The following is a 20,093-nucleotide window of genomic DNA, read 5'->3' as shown; positions in this document are numbered from 1 at the left end:
GTCTATAGCCTGAATTTATCTATGCACTGGCCAAAATCCCCCTACTTTCATATCCTGTCTGTTATAGTCCTGCTGGGTATTTCAGTGCAGTAGAGACTTTTATGAGTTTGCCTTAAATGATTTTATAATGTTGAAACTATCATGTATTTTCTGTAGTCAGGTCACAGCCTGTAGAGTTAGAAAATATAGTTTGCTTACATGGAGATAGAATATAATGTTACATGCTTCTGATGAACATCTGATCTACTCCACATCGTAAGATTTCAAAGAGTGAAATGAAGAATATACGGAGGAGCTACCTAAAGGTCTTGGTCCTGAATATTTAATTATTTTTCTTCTTCGAAATGGAAACAACTAAGCTAATTAAAAAGGGGTTAAAGTTGCGGTATAGCCTTTCCTTCAGGTGTATTGTATCTTATTCCTTCTTCAGTGTCTTTTACTTTTCTGGCAACACAATACAGGCTTTTGCAGCATGAATAAAAGATTGGTCTGGCATAGGGCGCACAAAAAGAAAATTAGTGCACGCTAATGATCTGGCAAAAGTAAAACAAAAACCAAGAGTTACGATGTTGATGTTTCTATGCATATATTTTCATATATTAATTGAGACTATAAAATATTTAGAAAATTATAGGGAATATAATTAATAACAGGCTGTCCCATGATAATAGACAACCCCCCTTGTACTAAAGTGGATTAGAGGAGGTTGTCCATTTTATATTTTTATTGGCTCCCACCCATACAACATATGCTTACCTCTCTCTAGCGTTTTGGGCTACAGGTCAGCATTGATAGTAGGCACAACATTATATTGAGGTCCTGGAGAGCAGTAAGTATATGTTCTAAGTCAGTAAGTAGTAAGTACTTGGCTACATGACTTTATGGGGGATATTTATCATATTTGCACAGCGCAATACCTCGAGAGGCTTCAGCCTCTTGATGTATCGGGCAAGTTGCTGAAATAAATGACGAGTGTGCCGGCGCAGGGAAAGCAATTCCCCTCTCCGGCCCACTGGCGGATTGGGGCAAATAATCGCAAGTGCTAGCAATAAGCTAGCATTAGTGATTATTTCAGGGCCTATTCACCTAATAAATATGCCCCTATGTCTTGTCTGTCCAATGCCTCTCACACTAACACTGAGTGGCAGTCTGACTGACTCTTACTGCAGCTCCAGTGATGAGATGTCACAGCCACCTGACTGCAACACTCTCTAGTAGCTTTGGTTTTGTGATACACCCCCAACCCATTGCGTTTTTCTGCATTATAGCTATCACATTCAACCCACTGCACTATAGTACGGGCAGGGTTCTCACAACTACTGCTATCCCTGTACTCCGTTCTCTTTCCTGACTACCTTGTCTCATGCCTGACTGCACTGCCGGGTTCCTGCAAAAAGTACCTTAAACTTAAACCCAAGTAATGGTGGGAACTCAACCCTTTATAAACCTTCCTAAATCTCCTCACATCCCCAAAGATAGCCAACATTTTCTGTTTCCACCATAAAGGTTAGCAAAGCCCTTAAATCCAAGAGATGGATCCTAGAACCCTTCTACAATCTGACCATGCAATCTTTGAAAACCCAAACTAATAGACATCAACCATGACAGTGAAAATAGTTTCTGAAAGACAAAACACACAAGAACACAAGCTGATTCCACCATCATCAGCAGTTTTGGTTCAGTTTTGCCTAATCCATGGAAGCATGCTGCTGCCTGCAGAGACAAATTAGCGCTGCCACAAGGATGGCGAGTAATGATTCAGGAGACAGGTACTCACATAGAACGAACATCTGTACCCTCAGCAGTGCAGCAGGAAGGAGAAGAGGAGTCTGGAGAAGTGAGGACTTTTATTTTTTTTTCGTCTGATCTGGATTGTAGTCAACACCCTCAGTGCCCCACTAATGTACTATTTGTCTGCCCCGGTGGTGTCCAATGTTAAAGGAAACCTACCAATTGAAGTGGTAGGTGTAAGATGCATATACCGAGCACCAGCTCAGGGTGAGCTGGTGCCGGTGCTTACTTTCATTAGTGTCCTAAACTGCTGTATCGCGGTTTAAACACTTTTTATTCTTTACAGCCGAAGGAGCTTCGGCGCACAGCTCCTTCGGCTGTAAAAAATAAAAAGCTGGTCCTCGGTATATGCATTTTACACCTACCACTTCAAGTAGTAGGTTTCCTTTAAAGAGCTGCTCTGGGGGGTGTGCACTATTAAATGCCTTCTAAGAAGGTACACCCACGTAGGAATCTCAAACAACTTGACATCGGAAAACTCTTAGAGACTCTCTTACCTCTCTCTTCCATATCCTCATGCAAAGAGGTAGAAACTGCTGCCACCTTCTTTGTAACACCATCCTCATCTCAGCCCTGGACTCTACAGCAACGCTCACGCTCATTACAACTAAGCAATCCAATTGGCAACCCTGGAACACCAACCTCACAAAACAATCACAAAACCTCACAAAACACAAAGGGCCACATTTACTTGCCCGGTCACCGAAGTTCAACTAGAGTGCATTGTCTGACTATAATGCACTGTGCAGCGATTCACTAAGATTGTGCGCCCAAAGTCATGCATGTATCTCTTCCCCGCTCAGGTCCAATAGAGTTCACCATGTTTTTAGTGGTGCATCTTGTGCTTGGACTTGCAACACAATTTAACAATTAAATCCTGTGGTCAGTCCGAATCAGTCGGACTGTCCGAGAGCATGCCCCATGTCGCATGGAACCCTGCGCAGCTGAGCCACCCTTAGTAAATGAGCCCCAAAGTCTTCACCTACAAATCTGCACTTCTGCTTAACAGGATTACTTCTTATATCTTCCCTATTTTACAACTCCAGACAATTATTTTATATTTTTAATTCCAATTACACCCTCCAGCGCCTCCACCAACCTTTCTCATCTCTGCTTAGGACTTTGCCTCACACTTCAAAAACAAAATGGACAGCGTCAGGGAAAGTTTCCATCCCTGAAACCCACCCAGAATAGCAAACTTCTCTTCCTTCACTGATGAGAAAGTATCTCCCATGCTGTCAAACTCATATTTCACTACTTGTGTGCTTGGCCCAATTTCATCACATCTTATCCCCAACCTAACCACTATGCTTATCCCAGCTCTAACTAATCTTTTTAACCTTTCACTATCCACTAATATTGCTCCATCTTCCTTTAAACATAAAACTGTCACACCCGTCTTCTCCGGACCCAACTACTGCTGAGCTATCCCACTACTTCCATTTGCTTCAAAACTCCTGGAACATCTGGAAATATTCTCCTACTTTTTCTCCAACTTACTCTTCGACAAACTACAGTTTTGTTTCCAACCCGACCACTCCACTGAGACTACCTTGCAAATATGTTTTCTAAGGTAGGAAATGTAAAACAATGCCTCCTTTTGCTACCTTGAAGGACAGCCCCCTCAACACCAAGTCAAACCAGTATATCTATTTCAGAAGGACACAGTTTTGGTTGGGTCTATTCTAATCCAGAAGGACACTTGGTTGGGTCTCTTCTATTCCAGATGGACACTTGGTTGGGTCTCTTCAGTACAGTGTAGAAAACTGGTTTGGCTTAGTGAGAGGCTATTGACGAGGGTCAGGAATTAAAAGTTCTTCTTATGGAGAGTCTACCAATTAAGGCCACCTTATATGCATGTGGAGACTATGGAAATGTCTCCTTTTGCTACCTTGAAAGGCAGCCCCCTCAATACCAAGCATTACTTACAATAGCCTCACACTTAGCCAAACCAGTTGCCTACACTGTACTTAAGAGACCAAACCAGGTTGAAACAGTGCTTTCTACAGTTGGGGGTCAGTTCCTTTTGGAATAGATATACATCATGTAAGCCATGATTGGTTTTGAGGGGGCTGCCTTTCCAGGTAGGAGGTATTGTTTTCCATTTTGGATGGAAAAAAGTATGGAGGTTGCAGTACTTTTCCTCTGTTGCATGAAGAACGGATACCTACCAAACTGATTGTAACGGATGACATAAAATTTCCATTGATGTCAATGTGATTTTTAACTTATACATTAAACCTCCATTATTTACCTTTTTTTAAGGAACAAGGTAAGGTGCAGAGGTTTGAACTGCAGTGTGAAATTAGCCTAAGCCGCCAACTGTATAAAACTGGGCTGGTGGTCCACTTCTCAATTATAGTGTTGTTGCTAACAAATGCATTATTAGATTTATTTTGTATTACTCTTCTTAAAAATATTGCAAAGTAACCTGGAAAGAATATGCCGATTATCCACACCAACCAGTTTTAATAATCCTCTGATCACCCGCAGGCTGTGTATCCAGCCCATTGTGTTGTATACAATTACATGGTCCAGTACTTAATTACTATAATAAAGGATTTATTAAAATTTTTGTGTGCACAAATAATCTTATAATATGTACTGGCAGAAACAAATGCAATAGACAGTAATAAGTCTTTTCATATTTTCAAATTACAGGTTGCCATAAGCATTACAAGTAGTTGTCCAAGATCTCCCAAAGATCTTTTTATACCTAGGTCTGTGACAGGACAAGGGGGCATCCTCTATGCCTAGAGGAAAGGCGATGCTACCATTACCATAGACAGTGGGCATCCTACCATTACCATAGGCAGGGTCATCCTCTACACCTAGAGGAGAGGCGGTTCTACCATCACCATAGACAGGGGCATCATATGCACCTAGAGGAGAGACGGTTCTACCATCACCATAGACAGGGGGCATCCTCTACACCTAGAGGAGAGGCGCTTCTACCATCACCATAGACAGTGGACATCTGCTACACCTAGAGGAGAGGCAGCTCTACCATCACTATAGACAGGGGGCATCCTCTACACCTAGAGGAGAAGAGGTTCTTCCATCACCACAGACAGGGGGCATCCTCTACACCTAGAGGAGAGGCGGTTGCGCCATTACTATAGACAGGGGCATCCTCTACACCAAGAGGAGAGGAGGTTCTACCATCACCATAGACAGGGGGCATCCTCTACACCTAGAGGAGAGGCGGCTCTACCATCACTATAGACAGGGGGCATCCTCTACACCTAGAGGAGAAGAGGTTCTTCCATCACCACAGACAGGGGGCATCCTCTACACCTAGAGGAGAGGCGCTTCTACCATCACTATAGACAGGGGCATCCTCTACACCTAGAGGAGAGGCGGTTCTACCATCACCATAGACTGGGGGCATCCTCTACACCTAAAGGAGAGGAGGTTCTACCATCACCATAGATAGGGGCATCCTCTACACCTAGAGGAGAGGCGGTTCTACCATCACCATAGACAGGGGCATCATATGCACCTAGAGGAGAGACGGTTCTACCATCACCATAGACAGGGGGCATCCTCTACACCTAGAGGAGAGGCGCTTCTACCATCACCATAGACAGTGGACATCTGCTACACCTAGAGGAGAGGCAGCTCTACCATCACTATAGACAGGGGGCATCCTCTACACCTAGAGGAGAAGAGGTTCTTCCATCACCACAGACAGGGGGCATCCTCTACACCTAGAGGAGAGGCGGTTGCGCCATTACTATAGACAGGGGCATCCTCTACACCAAGAGGAGAGGAGGTTCTACCATCACCATAGACAGGGGGCATCCTCTACACCTAGAGGAGAGGCGGCTCTACCATCACTATAGACAGGGGGCATCCTCTACACCTAGAGGAGAAGAGGTTCTTCCATCACCACAGACAGGGGGCATCCTCTACACCTAGAGGAGAGGCGCTTCTACCATCACTATAGACAGGGGCATCCTCTACACCTAGAGGAGAGGCGGTTCTACCATCACCATAGACTGGGGGCATCCTCTACACCTAAAGGAGAGGAGGTTCTACCATCACCATAGATAGGGGCATCCTCTACACCTAGAGGAGAGGAGGTTCTTCCATCACCATAGACAGGGGGCATCCTCTACACCTAGAGGAGAGGCGGCTCTACCATCACTATAGACAGGGGCATCCTCTACACCTAAAGGAGAGGAGGTTCTACCATCACTATAGACAGGGGCATTCTCTACACCTAGAGGAGAGGCAGTTCTACCATCACTATAGGCAGGGGCATCCTCTACACCTAAAGCAGAGGCAGTTCTACCATTACCATAGACAAGGTCATCACGTACGCCTAGAGGAGAGGCGGTTCTACCATCACCATAGACAGGGTCATCCTCTACACCTAAAGGAGAGAGGGTTCTACCATCACTATAGACAGAGGCATCCTGTACACCTAGAGGAGAGGCGGTTCCGTCATCACTATAGACAGGGGCATCCTCTACACCTAGAGGAGAGGCAGTTCTACCATCACCATAGACAGGGGGCATCCTCTACACCTAAAGGAGAGAGGGTTCTACCATCACCATAGACAGGAGGCATCCTCTACACCTAAAGGAGAGAGGGTTCTACCATCACTATAGACAGAGGCATCCTCTACACCTAGAGGAGAGGCGGTTGCGCCATTACTATAGACAGGGGCATCCTCTACACCAAGAGGAGAGGAGGTTCTACCATCACCATAGACAGGGGGCATCCTCTACACCTAGAGGAGAGGCGGCTCTACCATCACTATAGACAGGGGGCATCCTCTACACCTAGAGGAGAAGAGGTTCTTCCATTACCACAGACAGGGGGCATCCTCTACACCTAGAGGAGAGGCGCTTCTACCATCACTATAGACAGGGGCATCCTCTACACCCAGAGGAGAGGCGGTTCTACCATCACCATAGACTGGGGGCATCCTCTACACCTAAAGGAGAGGAGGTTCTACCATCACCATAGATAGGGGCATCCTCTACACCTAGAGGAGAGGAGGTTCTTCCATCACCATAGACAGGGGGCATCCTCTACACCTAGAGGAGAGGCGGCTCTACCATCACTATAGACAGGGGCATCCTCTACACCTAGAGGAGAGGAGGTTCTACCATCACTATAGACAGGGGCATTCTCTACACCTAGAGGAGAGGCAGTTCTACCATCACTATAGGCAGGGGCATCCTCTACACCTAAAGCAGAGGCAGTTCTACCATTACCATAGACAAGGTCATCACGTACGCCTAGAGGAGAGGCGGTTCTACCATCACCATAGACAGGGTCATCCTCTACACCTAAAGGAGAGAGGGTTCTACCATCACTATAGACAGAGGAATCCTATACATCTAGAGGAGAGGCGGTTCCGTCATCACTATAGACAGGGGCATCCTCTACACCTAGAGGAGAGGCAGTTCTACTATCACCATAGACAGGGGGCATCCTCTACACCTAAAGGAGAGGCGGTTCTACCATCACCATAGACAGAGGGCATCCTGTACACCTAGCGGAGAGGTGGTTCTACCATCACCATAGACAGGGGCATTCTCTACACCTAGAGAAGAGGCGGTTCTACCATCGCCTTAGACAGGAATTCTTTTCTGTACGAGCAGTGAGACTATGGAAGTCTCTGCCACAGGAGGTTTTTATGGTGGACTCTATGTACATGTTCAAGAGAGGCCTGGATGCCTTTCTGGAGAGCAAAAATATCACGAGTTATGGTGAAAAATTCTTTAATTCTTAAAGGTTGGACTTGATGGACTTCCGTCTTTTTCCAGCCTTATATACTATGATACTATGAACTTTAAGTCATTGCTGCTTTAAAGGGGACCCATCATTTTAGTCTTTTAATCATTATTCTTCATTCAAGCAGAATTGTCTTTAAATTGGATAAGCTTCATGATATGTATGGCCACATAAAGGACATAAGTAGATATTTAGATTTGTAGATTACTTATTTGGTCAAACTTTGAAATCAAATATACCACATCAGGGTAAATAATGGATAACAATGAACACTGGAATGAAATAGCTGCATATTTAAAAAATATTTCATATTTTATTAAATATAAGTCCACAAACAACAGACACATATTTATGTAGTGCAAAAACCAGGTAGTGGTCTAGGTCAGGCTTCTACTGTAAATTCCAGAGGAAAAAAACACTTTGAGACACAATAACAAAGACTGTTTGACCATTTTTCCCCTTTTTCCACAAGTCCTACAAATTGGTGTGGCATTCGGAAAAGGGGTGGACAGGCAGTTGTGCACAGTTTAGACCAGCAAAAGGCAGCTCTAAAATAGAATTTGACAGTCTTAAATGGCACCAGAATTGATACAGTCTGATACTTCGAGCAGATTCTGAGGAAATATATTTATTAAATGTTTTGTGATGCTACATAGATACAGTAGATTGTATCATATGATAAAGTCACCTAATATGGTGTGAGTGTGCAGACATGTCATGTACAGTGAATTCTCAAACTTCCTCCCGCATTCCAGAGAACAATATCCCTTTGTTTCCACTACAGTCTGATATTTGCAGAGTGGTTACTGCAATCCCTTCTCCAATATAATCAACAGCAACAGTCTTGTTGTGCAAAGCTTTGATAAACAGTGTTATCTCGTTCCCTTGGATGGCATACAGTCTTTCAAAATCATGTATCTCAGGAAGAATAGAGAGACTCCAACATATGGGTGTTGACCTGATAATAGTATAATATTAACTATCTTATAGCGTCTTTGTTGGTATCTGAACATACAACACAGCAATTAAAACAAATAGTATTACCCCTGCTTAGATGGGCTGGGTTTCAGCCTGGGGAGTGGTGGGGTTATTCAATCCAGCTTCAATGAAGTTCAGTGAAGAAAAGATAAAAAAAGGAAACAGTAATCCCAAACTAGATCAGTAAAAATCATTAAAAACGTAAAATAATAAAAATAACCTCACTGGTTTAAATATCCAAAATAGTGCCAGTGGGGGTGGAAGGGACAAGAGTATGAGAGGAGGCGGGGATAAGTAAATACATTTCTTAGGCATAATATAAACATCAATTAAAAGTAGTCGCAGTGTCAACATATCCCCCAAAGGTATATATATACAGGTAGTCCCTGTTTATGTGTAGAATAGGCTCTGTAGTTTTGTTATTTATTTAAGTTTGTATTTATTTAATTTTTCCATATCCCAATGCATTGGCTGTATTGCTGATCACATGACCCAGTCACATGGTCAGAAGACACCAGAAGACCAGGAGTACGGCCAAAAAGCCAGAGGTCATGACTGCTGGTCACATGATCAGTCACACGGCAAAATACATGTGACTTGAAGTTTATACTTAGAAGTTGCCATATGGTGGGTATTTAGAATTTGATAATCAATAAAAGAACAGAATAGCTCAGATATCAGATAACTTTAGGTAGGAACAAGGCAGGTTGTAAAGTATAATGAACAGCTACACAAATACTAAGGGAAAAATGAAGCAAATTGTCTCTACCAATACATGGGGGCACATTCACTTACCCGGTCCCTCAGAGTTCACAGAAAGTGCATTGTACGAGGACAATGCACTGTGCCATGATTCACTAAGATTGTGCGACCGATATCCTGCATGTGTCGCTTCCCACCCTCAGGTCCGCCGGAGTTCACCATCTTTTTCCCATGGCATATAAGTGCATTGGATGCGACAAAATTTTAATCTTAAATCCCGGGGTCAGTCTGAATCATTTGGATTGTCTAACGGCTCGCCCCCTGATTTCTGTTGCATAAAAACAGCCGGTGCCGCTGCGCCAAATCTGATCGTGTGCAACACAATCCCCTGCTAAATCCCTGTTACAGCCACGCAAACCCTGAAAATGTCGGGAAGTTTGACGGAAATGAGGTTTGCGGACCCTTAGTAAATAAGCCCCATGATGTAAATATCCCACATAATTAGAAAAAACTCTGTAACCAGTTAACAATGACCAAAATATACATATTGTTGTATATTTTGGTAATTGTTCCCTGAATTCATAATGAAAAATTTAAAGCATAATTGAATCTTTGAACCTTTTTTAGTTTTATTTCATGATAACAGTAAAAATTATAATAATAAAGAAATCAGCTTTTTGTCCCTGTTGTCAGCTGTTTCTTTGTCCTGTAGTGAGCAGTGTATCTCTACAATAGACAGCATGGAGATAAGCAAATCAGAGATCAATAATAAAATAATAATAATAATAGATTATTTTGACCAGTATAAAAGTAGTTCTTAAGCTGTCTGTTCTGGCCACATTAAGTATTACTACCAATAATGGGGAATTGGGTATAGCCGGCACCACAAACATCCCATACACAATTCTTGAAGGTCAATTTTCTGAGGTATCTCATAAAGCATACAGGATGTAAGATCACCAGTGAAACCTATATATGTTTCCTTTTATATATAATAAAGGAAAAAAGGAATAACTCCACCATGTAATATAATATAGGCAATATACTTATGAGTCTATCACTCTGACTACAGGGGAGTGTAGTGTAAGTAACCAGCTCCAGTTATCTACACCCCAGCTAGACTTGTCTGAACTGCAGAGCCACCTGCTGTCTATTTGACTGAAATGCATTAAAATCTTTCCAGCATCTTTTTATTAACTACACAGCACATCAGCCCTTTTCAGTTTTTGCACTTTTCTGAAAGTTTTCACTTTTTTAATACTTCTGTGTACAGATGTTTTTTGGCCCAACCATGTTCATAGAATTTTAAGGCGTTTTGTTGAAATTTATATCAGTGGCTAAAAAGCAGCCATTCACAAATTACGAGGTTTATTTTTTTATTGTAGCATTCACCGTATGGGATAATTATCTATTATTATTATCGATTCACAACTGGCTGTAATGATTATGATTTTGTTGTTTTGTTTTTAATTTGCATTTACATTCTAGAGAAAAAGGGGTAAGTTGAATATTTTTTTTACTATTTTGTTTTGTTGAATATCCTGATACAATAGTAACATTCTGGTTGATGTCACACATTGAAGCTACTATTCAACAACCACAACCCCGGCCTTTGGCTGTATAATAATGTAGGTTAAATTTGAAATGTTATACTTAACCCTGGAAGCAGAGCGTAACTAGAAGAGGCTATGCCCCATAGCAGACTATGCCCCATGTATACATATTTGTATACACACATGTTCATACAATCACACAGATTTATACTTATACAGTACAGACCAAAAGTTTGGACGCCTTTTCATTCAAAGAGTGTTTTGTTTTTTTCATGACTATAAAAACTTAAGGCATCAAAACTATAAATTATCACATGTGGAATTATATACCTAACAAAAACGTGTGAAACAACTGAAAATGTGTCTTATATTCTAGGTTCTGCAAAGTAGCCACCTTTTGCTTTGATTACTGCTTTGCACACTCTTGGCTGACGAGGCGCAGAGGCCCTGATAAATATGCCCCATAGGGTTCATTCACACGTAGCCGTATCCCCGGCCAACATACAGCCGTGGCTGGAGAGGAGGAGGGATGAGCGCTCCTCAACAATCCCCTCTTCATAGAGAAGTGAGCAGCCGGCACCATAACACATATTTCCCCGTGCATGGTCGCGGTGTGGTGAGATGATCTGTGTTCAACGCATTGTGACCGGGCGCAATAGACGTCAATGGGGACCGATATCCAGCCCCATTATGTATACATTAATACAATCATGCATACAGACTATACACATAATGGGGGATATTTATCATACGCTGGCGCTCGCTCACCAGGGCTTGGCGTAGAAAAAAACGCAGGCGGCGACTTTTCACCTAGGAAAAGTCGCCGGCAGCAGCGAGTGCGCAGGCGCGGGGACAGTAACGCCCCGCGCCGGCCCACTCCCGTCCGGCTGCGCCCCCCGCTCGGCCGGCCGCGCCCCCCCTTCACGCCCCACTGGCTAGCATTTGCGATTATTTCAGGGCCTCTGCCCGGCGGTGCGCAGAGGTCCTGATAAATATGCCCCAATGTGTATAAACATCATATACACACATGGAAGGTTATTTATCATACGCTCCGCCAAGCATCCGGCGCAGCCAGATACATCAATAAGCTCCAGCCTCTTGATGTATCTGGAAGGGGCCTGCGTAGACATGGGGAGAGGAACACCCGCCTACTTCCCACCGGACAAGCCCACCACCCAGCCTACTGCACACCACCCCCTTCATGCCCCTCCATGGCCCCATGCCGTGAAGTTGGCTTCTACACCACTGGCCAGGTCTCTGTGCCACATCAGTGGCGTAGAAGCCCTGAGATAATCACAAATTCTATCTTATTGCTAGCAGTTGGGATGATTTTCCCCAATCTTCCACCTTCGCGCCAGTGGGTTGCGCAGGGGCGTGAAAGGGGGCGTGGCTGGCTAAGTGGAGGGCGTGGCCAGCCTACAGGAGGTGAATTTTCACATGGCAGGCAGAGCGTATCATCGTATGATAAATAACCCCCATAGAGCAGATACAAAGCACGTACACAAATACAGCATATTCACACATACACCATTTATAGGCACACATACAACATATACACAGCGTACACACACATACAGGAGATACACAGCATATGCAAACATACAGCATATACATACAGTATACACACACCATGCACACACAGCATATACCAGGTGCATAACTAGGAGAGACAGGGCCCCATGGCAGACTCCTGAAAGGGGCCCCCACACATACTCGTATGCTCACACATTTACATGGAATGTAAGCTCTTGTGAGCAGGGCCCTCACTCCTATCGTTCCATATGACTGTTATTACTCTGTAATGTAATATTATATTTGTATATGCCCCCTATGATTTGTAAAGTGCTATAGAATATGATGGTGCTATATAAATAAAGATTATTATTATTTATAAACTCAGGCATACATTTAAGCACTAATATATGCATTTACACACTGACACAGATCCTACAGTCTCAGTAGCTGTTGACCACATGAGGAACTAGATGGCAGGAATTAGAGATGAGACATCCCTAGTCCTATTGTTTTGCTGTCCCCTTCCTCTCCTTCGACATTTCTTATTTGATCAGCAAATTCATGCTGTATACTGTAGAAGATGTGCAGTATTCTTCAGTGTGTCAGGTTTGATGCCGGGGCCCCTGACACTGCGGAGCCGATAGCAGCTGCTTTGCCACGGCAGTCACAGCGCAGCCGTGTTTGTTAGCGCTATCGGAGGTTTCTGATAAATCTAGCAGTGTAACACTGCTGGGACTGTTGTAGAACTAGGAGCTGCTTATTTTAGTAAGCAGCTCCTAGTGCCGTTTTTAAGGTTGACGGGTTCTCTTTAAGACCACTCCTTTTGGCCATGACTCACAAAACACTTTCCCAAAAACTTGTATACCCCATGTTCATAGCGTGCGTGTGTGTGTGTGTGGGGGGGCTCATCATCCTACAGAGTCACAGGAACACATCATCACATAACAATTGCAGATAGATGGCAGCAATTAGGATACTGTGAGTGAAGAACGGGCCCAGAATCTTTGTCAGAACAGAATCCCAGGGACATTATTCATAGATCCAGGTGATGTGACTGTGGTAATATGCTTATATTTGTTATCCATGGACTCCTTCCCTCTAAAATAAACTTTTAACATTTTGCTAATGGGCCTGAGGGGCTACCCTAACCCATCTGTGATATTGCTTTACAGACTATTACACTGTCTCTCCCTCCCTCCTGCTTTCTCAGCACTGAAAATACAGCAAGAAGTGTTCACTGAACAAGTCCTGAGGAAGCTGGGGGGGGGGGAGGTGTAATAGACTATTAAGCCAGATTATAGAAAGGCTACAGTAGACCCTCAGGCTTATTAGCATAATTTTAAAAGTTCATTTTACAAATAATGAGGATAACTAATATAAGAAGACTATTACAGTCATGGTGTCTGGGTCTATGAGTAAAAGTTCCTCGGTTATAATGCTTGTTTTTGATGTTAGATTTCCTTTAACAGTACAGTATAGAACTTAACAGTCTCAGAAATGTGGGTGCTGTTGCAATTGTAGTGGCACCCATCTGTCAAATTCAGCACCATAATTAGGATTGTTCTTTATATGATAATATAGCAACTGAATCATGAGCGGGTGATTGTTGTGCATAGATAATTGCTGCCCAAAGGTGGTTCTGCTCACCCTCTCCTGTGATAGACACCAGCAAGGTCATTTTTTATGCCACCACAACGAACCTATTTGGAAATTTACAAACCGTTTGCCGATTGTCCCATGGCAGATGGGGGGTCTGCTAGGGAATGGAGTTCAGAAAGTCACATGCACCTCTTCCCATTTGAAAATATCAACTTGCTTCCAATGTGGCTGTTTTGATGACCCCCATAGATGTGCCTTCTCACTTTAGTCCACCATTTAGAGTTAGCTCACAACATATAGTAATGCTGGCCACTTCTGACTACAGACCAAGCATGGACTTTTTTTGAAAAAAAATGTGAAGTTTAGGTAAATGCAATTTTTTCAGTGTACTGTACATCAGCCAGTTTATAAGAACATCCCTTTCAGTGTTCTGGATGACCTTGAGTCTTGTTTTTCTGAAAGCGCATAGAGCACAGGATATCCCTGTTTGCTTGCTTAGCATCTGTGCCTTTCCCCCAGGGGCTGCTATGGGACATTGCAGCAATTAGTTCCTTCTGTACATATGTCTCCAGACACTCTCTGTATTGTCACTGCTGTAATTGAGGGTTACCCAGCATTTCAAGAAAACTGCATTATATGTTCAGCAAAAAATCTGCCACACTACAACAATAATATTAATGACAACTGTTATATGTGATACAAAATAATATCAAGACATGACAGTAGCCCCATCGCTGTGCATACGAAAGTATTAGTCCTGGACTATTTTCTGTGACCATGTGACCATGTAGTGGTGTATTAGATACTGGATCTAAACAGGAACTCTGCAAAACATATACGTGATGACATTAGATACTCTCATGTCTTCTCTTCTTAGTCTTCTTTTTTCTTTATTTCTCCATTCAAGAATTCCAACCAGTACTACCATGGAGGTAATTGTAAATTATGACCCCAGAACCAAAATCTACAAAAAGATACATATAAATCAGATCAACCTCAGCCAAGTAAATGGTAAGAGTAGCTATACTGTCAACGATGCAGCCATGGCTCAGTTCTCATCCAAATATGTTCAGTTAATCCTATTACAGAAATGGGAGTGTGAAGATCAAAAGCCTCTTATACCATCTGCTCAAGTCAAGGTCCTACAGTGAATGAGCAGTGATGGAGGAAGACTTCTAAACTCTATTTGTTTAAAAGGATGCAGGACTATAGGGCAGCCCATGGGGTGATAACGTGTACATCGTAGCCCTCAGACCCAAGCTGTTTGTACTGATGAATTACAGATGAACATGTGTCCTCATCCATTATGATCTGTACGTGCTTTTGGCTTCAAAAACTTAAATTGAAAACCTGAAAGATTGAAACACAGCCTTATGCCACTTGTACACTGGTGAGACAAATGTCTGCTAAACTGATACAACATTTTGAGTTCAGTTCAGCAGGTCTAGGTTCAGACCAATGAATCTAGCGGACACAAGGAGCGACTTTGTTTGACCAAACTCGCTCATGTACATCTGGCCTTTTGGAGAGGGCCATGGGCCCTGGGCTGTATGAATATTGTGGGCCATTACAAGTCTAATTAGTTAATGCTTTTTACTTCCTTCATATGGTACTAGAATCAAGCCACTTGGGAAAGGAGGGAGTTCTCTTCTGTCACACTTCTAGTTCTGCAGCTTGAAAACCTATGGAGGGCCTTCAACAGTCCTAGAAGAACCCTTGTACACATGTGCCCTTAAGGGCTTATGCATTTCACGGCTGGAGGTCCTTCTCTTTATCACCTCATGGTGCGGTGAGACACAATGGCCACAATGGCACCATGACTGAGGCCTAAAGCTATCCTCACACATAGCATAATTTCTGTAACATGTATCCCAGTGGTAATTCTGCAGCCAGTGTGCAAGCGAGCCAGGATTTGACTGGTGCCTTAATCCAGATTGCGGATGAGATCCACTAAGAGATCATCTGCTAGCTCATAAAGAGCATGCCCATGCATTGTATGCAGGTCATACAGGCATGTGGAGGTCACACACCATACTGATCCTCATATTCATCTTAAGGCATTTCCACTGAAGTTGGATCAGCCTGAAATTTGATTTCCCACTTCCAAATCCAGACCTCCCTGGGATATTCATTTCATTTATAATTCTTATGTGTTAGTATTCCAACACATTCCCTTATGTAATGGAGTATTTCATTTATTGAGATGTAGGATGTGGTTTTAATGTTCCCTTTATTTTTTTTTGAGCAGTATAAATTTTCCCCTGAAAATAAGACCTAGCAGCATTGCTACAGCTCCCTGGACACCATAAATTACCATTAGCAGATCTTTTAGATACTGCAAGAGGTTGTGGGTGACATGGGTGATGAATTCATAGGATAAAATAATTTCCAATGCGCTTTAAGCAGCTACCTGAAAAAGTGCTAATAAGAAGAGTTCATTTAAGGAACTCACTAACCATGAGAGATTGGGGTCAATGATTTTAAAAGAAATGAATCATGACATTCAGGATTTGGAGAGTTATGATGATGTTTAATAAAATGATAATATGACTGTCTTCTCATAAATGTTGCTTTTTGTTTATACATTTCTAAATTCAGGGTTTCGACTGGTTTAAGGATGTTACAGAAATTGTTGACTGTATTTAAATTAAAAAAAGCTGCTTTTTGTTCATAATTACCAGAATCAGTAAATGTAAGATAGAAATTAATGTTGATTTTTGTTCAACAATAAATGTAAATATTTGTTCATGGGAAAAATAAGACATCCCCTGAAAATAAATCCTAGTGCCTCTTTAAGAGCAAAAATTTATATAAGACATTGGGGATCATTTACTTAGAGTTGTGGTGCGCACTTTTGTCGGACTGTTCACATTATTCATGGCTAAACTGGCTTGCACAGGTATTTAAGAAGTGTCTGCGCTGAGATTGTGGTGCACGTGACCCTTTTTTGGCACAACTGCGCTGACTTCCATGCGACACAGATTAGGGGGGGGGGCGCGTCTTCGGGCGGTCGCATGCCCCATGTTAAAGGTGCACCACAAAAAAGATGGTGAACTCTGTTGGACCTGAACGGGGAAGCAACACATGCATGATTTCTGGTGCACAATCTTAGTGAATTGCATGCAGCATTCGTTATACATGGACAAAATGGGGCAGATTTATCAAGTGTCTGAAAGTCAGAATATTTCTAGTTGCCCATGGCAACCAATCACAGCTCCCCTTTAAAATATTCATGAGCACTGGTAAAATGAATAATCCTCTGCCTCTACGTTCATCCACTCCACATTTAGGAAAAAAAGATGTAGTACCTTTCCAACCAGAGATTTTTGGTACTCACGGGGACAGTCCTTGGTCCATACCCAATGTCCTCAGCGTTGCATGCCTAGGGCCTAGGGCATGCAACGCTGAGGACATTGGGTATGGACTAAGGACTGTCCCCCTGAGTACCAAAAATCTCTGGTTGGAAAGGTACTGCATCTTTTTTTCCTAAATGTGGAGTGGATGAGCGTAGAGGCGGAGGATTAATCAATTTTGTACTAACATTTACTGGTTATTTTTTTGGATCTTTTTAACCTGTATCCTCCTTGCGCCGTTTTTTTCCATTCTTTTTTGCGAGTAAGGGTAAACTGAATATCGTTCTTCTAACTGGCAAAATGAAAGCTGAGCTGTTATTGGTTGCCATGGGCAACTGGAAATATTCTGACTTTCAGATCTTGATAAATCTGCCCCAATGTACTTTTAGTGAATTCGGTTGAACTTGTAAGTAAATCTGCCACATTATCCTTTCCAGTGTTATATATTATTATATGTTGCCATATATCTGTGAATTGTTAGACAGTGTCATCGATATTTAAAATGTTATCACTGTAACTCTTTCTTATTGTTACACCGCATCATTGGTGTATATTGTTATAGATAGTATATATTATCACTGTAACACTTTCTCATTGTTATATTTATTTGTATATAATTTTTACCACTTTATTGAGGGACACAATGTATATAAAGCTAGAACCTCCTCCCTAAGCCATTCGCAGCAGCGCGGCAGTGTGTGTATACACTCTCCTAGACTAGAATACCCTCCTGGTCTATTATTTACAGATTGAGGGTGGGATTAACTCATTCCCTGGTGGCTCCAGCACAAATCTGTGTGAATGGGAGGAGGGGGTGATGGTGGTGGGGCTTGAATGCTCTGACAAAGCATCAGTACAGGTGAAGGAGTAGGCAGCACCTCCTGGTGACATCATGACTATGGGGGGAGATCCAGAGGGCCATTTCTCTATAACTGCACATCCCAGGCGACATTAACCCTTTCCCTCCTACAGCACTGGTTCCGGGAGTGGCAGTCTGTGCTCTCATCACTTCATAGAGAGAAATGAATGCTGCCTTCCATTGTGTCTGGGTAGGGAGCTGTCTGTATCAATGCCCACAGCTGCCCATTCCTCATCCTCCTGCAGAGTGAGGCGGCAGCAGCAGCTGCACAATCTCAGCCCTGACATCCAGCTTGTGGTCATTGGGTAAGTGACAGCATGTATTGCCCTGTGTCCTGGGACTGAACCCTATTATATTGCTGCATTGGATTACTATACATTATTATCTGGTTAGAGTCAGAGTCACTTTGTATATCAATCCTCGCTATAGAAATGTCACCTAAATCCTGAACTTTGGATATATATAGATATCTCTTGCTGCATATGACTTTGTGCTGCAGGTGTTTTACATAGAACATGAATGTGATTTATATACGGTACATCCATGCTTTATGGGACCTAAAGCAAAGGGATCCAGAATCCATCATGTACATCTACAAGGATGTGATCACCAGTGTCAGCAATATAGATCTGTATGGGTGTATTCACACATTGGGGAATGACTATACAGTTACTGCACCATGACCGCACTGCAGCTAAATCTCTAACTACACTTCATGTATTTTCTTCAGAGGATTAACTAGAATTGCAATTGATTAGCTGTAGTAAAGTCCTCTGCAATGTACACCATACAAGTGTAAATTACTAAGAATATTAGATGAGAGTTCGGAGTTTCATGATCTGTGATATCTGAATATAGGATGCCTTTCCATATTATTATTGGAAATAGACAATTGTTAATAGTGCAGAATAATTCTAGCCCTTGTAAATTCACATGCCATTTAAAATCTGTAAAGGCCATCAATCTGATCCAGTGGTGGTGATTTATCTTTAACTTTTTATGTGTAGCATTGTTTTGGCACAGTTATGGTGCAGTTACAGTTTTGGACTCTATGGACTCTAGGGCTTGTCAGCAGTCACTGCAGCCCTCAGATAATCTAAGGAGGATAGCAAAGAAACAGCTGGATTTAGGTAACAAAGATAATATGCAAAGTTGTTTTACATCGCAGGAGCTATTGATTTGTGGGGAAAAAAAACCTCTACAGTAACTCCTAAAGTAAAGCTACTATGAGGAATCTACTAATAGAAGTAGATCTGATGGTAGATTCATCCTGCCTTCATTTCTAATTTAATAATCCTGGAACCTAACTTGTTAAACGTGAACCCCATGGCCTACTGTATTTACTACATTTTCAACCAAAAAATAGTGGAGATTATAGCTAAAATCTATGCTAAGTCAGACCTGGTCAAAAGAAATCGAGAAAAGAAATCATTTAAAGAATCTTTTTCAGCCTTAGCTAATAAGGTGCCCTGCAGGAGGCCAACGTTTTACATATATATAGATCTCTATTCCTAGTAGAGAAAAAAAGTTGTATTAGTATCTTCAGTATGTGAAAAAAAAGTCCTGCATCAGATGTGGTGAAAAAGATAGCAAATGGAAGCAGGAATATGCACCAGGGGATGCTCTAAATTGGGTTAGAGGCAGTGGCCAATGAACCAATAGACACTCAAAATTCACCTGGCTATGGTGCAGGGTAGAAGTCTTCACCAGGACAGTGAATTGGTGCCCCAACATCGGCGCCAAGAAGATACTGTCTGGTGTCTAGGTCTCAGTAGAACACCTGCGAGAGCGCTGGGCAGTTCATTGGCCACTACCTCCAACCCAACTTAGACCATCCCCTGGTGACCATAGACCATATTCCTGCTTCCATTGGCTATCTTTTTCATCACCTGATGCAGGACTTAAATGGTCTATTTTTTCCCCTGATGAACCCATCTGCATGGGTGAAACATGTCATGTAGGGATCTTGACCAAGATATCCACTGCACTTGT

The 20,093-nt window shown here is 42.5% G+C and overlaps 1 protein-coding gene across 3 annotated transcripts in view; it reads left to right on the top strand.

Annotated features, from left to right (window-relative positions):
- FAM149A (family with sequence similarity 149 member A) overlaps window positions 1-20,093 on the top strand; it is a 55,734-nt gene that overhangs the window by 8,814 nt on the left and 26,827 nt on the right. Inside the window, exon 1 of one of the 3 annotated variants that reach the window (XM_072122633.1) lies at window positions 17,950-18,406. The exons of the other annotated variants lie outside the window; for them this stretch is intronic. Within the exon in view, the coding sequence (XP_071978734.1) occupies window positions 18,312-18,406 (95 nt within the window). The 5' untranslated portion in view covers window positions 17,950-18,311. Of the gene's footprint in view, window positions 1-17,949; window positions 18,407-20,093 lie in introns of those variants that run through there. 3 annotated transcript variants of the gene reach the window in all.

This window comes from Engystomops pustulosus, chromosome 1 (genome assembly GCF_040894005.1).
Source record: "Engystomops pustulosus chromosome 1, aEngPut4.maternal, whole genome shotgun sequence".
In the NCBI taxonomy this organism is placed as follows: Eukaryota; Metazoa; Chordata; class Amphibia; order Anura; family Leptodactylidae; genus Engystomops; species Engystomops pustulosus.
This window is presented reverse-complemented; position numbering and strand designations above follow the sequence as displayed.